General features: G+C 57.1%; 1 protein-coding gene across 1 annotated transcript in view; it reads right to left on the bottom strand.

The window, feature by feature from the left end:
* TMPRSS9 (transmembrane serine protease 9) overlaps nucleotides 1–3,034 on the bottom strand; it is a 23,804-nt gene that overhangs the window by 6,608 nt on the left and 14,162 nt on the right. The window contains 4 exon segments of the mRNA XM_027769575.1: nucleotide 1; nucleotides 4–155; nucleotides 928–1,099; nucleotides 1,871–1,984. The exon segment at nucleotide 1 is cut by the window's left edge and continues 113 nt beyond it. Coding sequence (XP_027625376.1) covers nucleotide 1; nucleotides 4–155; nucleotides 928–1,099; nucleotides 1,871–1,984 — 439 coding nt within the window.

Below are 3,034 nucleotides of genomic sequence, written 5' to 3'. Positions count from 1 at the left end.
CGACCCCCGCCCCCGCCACGTCGAAGTCCGCCGTGTCCGCGTCGTAGCGGGGGTGTCTGAGGATCCGGGCCACCCGCGCCCGCACGGCGCTGGCCTCCGAGCCGCTGAGGTAGGTGGTGCCCGCGTAGGCCACCCACTCCCTGGGGTCCTGGAACCTGCAGGGGAGCGCAGCTCAGAGGGCGGCCATGGCCTTCCCGACCGGGCGTCCTGGGACCCGCCAGGCTGGGACGGGGCAGGAGAGACAGACTGACTGAATAAAAGGGGGCCGGCAGGTGGCATGGTGGCGAAGGTGCTGGATCCCACAGGGCCGACTGCACGGTTCGAGTCCCAGACTCGGCGGCCTGAAAACCATGCCGGGTGTGTGCATGCCCACAACCCCAAAGGAAGGCGAGCCGAAGGGGAGGGACGCGACATGGCCCCCGGACACTCTGTCTCCAGTGAACACCTGTGCCCTAGACCAAATTTATTTTTTTTTAAGAATTTTTTCTTATTCAACTTTATTTATTTTTATTTGAGCAGAGAAGGACAGAGCAAGAGAGAGGCTAAGTAAAAAAGCCAGCTGCCAAGTCCGAGACTCGAACCACGGTCAGCCACGTGGGAATCCAGCACCCCCCCCAAACAAGTTCTTTTTTTAAGGGACCAGCAGATGGCACAATGGTTACGTCGCTGGATTCCCACGTAGCTCACGCCGGGCCCAAGACCCCGAGAGGAGAGTGGAGAAGGGACTGTGGCGTGGCCATCCCCCCTGGAGTGATTTCTCGCTTTCTGTCTCTCTGGCTCTCTCGCACGCACCCTATAGCAAAAAATCTCTCAAAAACAATGGAGAGGAAAAGTGTAAGAGCCGGGGGACGTGCCGGGGGAGCGGGGCGGGGCAGGGGAGAGGATGTGGCCCCGACTGCAGGGCCCTGTGGCAGGGGCAGGGCTTACTCGTTGAAGCAGTGTGCGGCGGACACCAGCCACCTGGCTCCGATGACGGTGGCCCCACAGAAGTGCTCGCTGCTCTCCCGAAGGCTGACTTGCCAAGGGAACTCCCCGGGGGCCGCCTCCACACCGCCCACGATCCTGCCCGCTGTCCTCCAGGCGGGCTGCAGGCCGCAGTCTGCAAGGGAGAGGGGCGGCCAGGAGCCAGGGGCAGGCCTCCCGCCGAGCTCCGGGCACCTGCCTTCGGGGCACGTCCCCAGGGACCCTGAGGAGGTGCCGAGGTGCCCCCCACAGCCAGTAGCCACTGTGCCAACTGCTGGTCCCAAGAAGTAACTGCCTTACATTTATGGTTATCATATTTCCCCTCATTACTGACCTGTCAGGTCACTGGAAAATTATGGCTCATTTTGGATAGAAAAACACAAATGTATTATAACTTTTCAGATGACCCAGTGCCTCACTATAAATAGCTTTTAAGTAACTGTAGCGATTTATTTTAGATAGCCAACGGTGTTAACTGCTACCACGACAGTTCCCCGTTCCTTTCCTATACTGAAGTTACTTTTCTTGTCATACTGTGTTGGCTATCATCACTAGAAAAATGTCGACTCTTCTTACAGAACTGTAATGGCTTACTTCCTGTGCTCCAACCTCTCCGCAACTCCCCACTCCTTACAGGCCGGAACCCCCATTTCTGGTATTGAGGCTCCCCCAAGTTTGGCCCAAACCTACCCTTTCTGCCTGACTCACCCAAGGACTCTCCCCTCCACACACTAGTTTCTCCTTTTCTGTGTTTGCTGCTCACGTTTCTCTCCAGCAATGGTGGCTCCCTCCCTTTCCCCACCCTGCTCCGGGAAATCCGAGGCCCGTGTGCCCACGAGCCAGACAACCGAGCCAGACGCTAACCCAGAAAGGGATGTGGCCTGGAGACCAGGCCGGACAGACTGACCACAGTGGGCTTCGTCGGACCCGTCAGAGCAGTCCACTCTGTCATCACACTCTGGATTCACTCTGGTCACACACTGGCCGTTCCGGCAGGAAAAGAAGCTCCCTGGACAGCGGCCTGGAGAGAGAAGCGAGTTCCCGCCCTCACGCCACTGGCCCGGGCTGCAGCGGGGCCGCGCCCGTGTGAAACGTGTACTGTCCGCCTGCCTGTGCCGAGTACTAGACCGCGTGTCCAGAGTCAGCACACAGCTGTCAGCACGGGGGAGGCCCGCTCGCCAGAGGGTACTTTGAAACCTTCCAGTTCACACGGTTTTCAAGATATACCGCTGGACTCCCACGTAGATGACCAGTTTGAGTCTCAGACCCAGTGGCCTGAAACTCACACGGGGCGTGTGTGCGTGCACGCCTAAAATCCCGAGAGGAGAATGGAGGGGGGCTGCAGAGTGGCCACCCCCCCGCCGGAGGTTTCTTTCTGTCTCTCTGTGTCTCTGTGTCTCTCCAGTGAGCACACACACCCTATAACAAAAATCTGTTTAAAAAATATTAAATAAAAAGTGGGACCAGCAGTTAGTGTAATGGCTATGTCGCTGGACTCCCACGTAGTCGACAGCGGTTCACGTCCCGGACCCGGTGGCTTAAAACTCACACCGGGCGCGTGTGCGTGCGTGCCCAAGATCCCGAGAGGAGAATGGAGGAGAAGGAATTGCAGCGTGGCCATCCCCCCTGGGGGGTGATTTCTCGCTTTCTGTCTCTCTGTCTCTCTCTAGCTGGCTGGCAAGCGCACGCGCCCTATAGCAAAAACCTCTCAAAAAAAAATTGCATTGTATAGAGGACACAGTTTCTAAAAATCCACTTTTAATAATACATTTTAATGAAACAGAAAACTCTCAAGGGGCCAGTCGGTGGTGGCTGAGGCGCGATGCCCACCTGGCTAGCTATGATTCAAGTCCCAGACCTGCGGCTTGGTTTGTCTCTCTCTCTCTCTCTCTCTCATAAATGCATGTGCTCTATATAAATAATAAATAATACAAAATAAATAATTCTTTCTGAATTTAAAGAGTAAGCTCCAAACGTCCCCCTGCCCACGCCCAGTGGGGCGAGGTTCTCGGCGCGTCTCCCCAGCTCCCGGCTCCCGCGTGCCCCGCCCACCTGGAGCAGCGGGCTGGCC

The sequence above is a fragment of the Tupaia chinensis genome, unplaced genomic scaffold (assembly GCF_000334495.1).
Source record: "Tupaia chinensis unplaced genomic scaffold, TupChi_1.0 Scaffold149964_2, whole genome shotgun sequence".
Classification (NCBI taxonomy): domain Eukaryota; kingdom Metazoa; phylum Chordata; class Mammalia; order Scandentia; family Tupaiidae; genus Tupaia; species Tupaia belangeri.
Note: the sequence above shows the minus strand (reverse complement) of the source record. Positions and strands in the feature narration are given on the sequence as shown.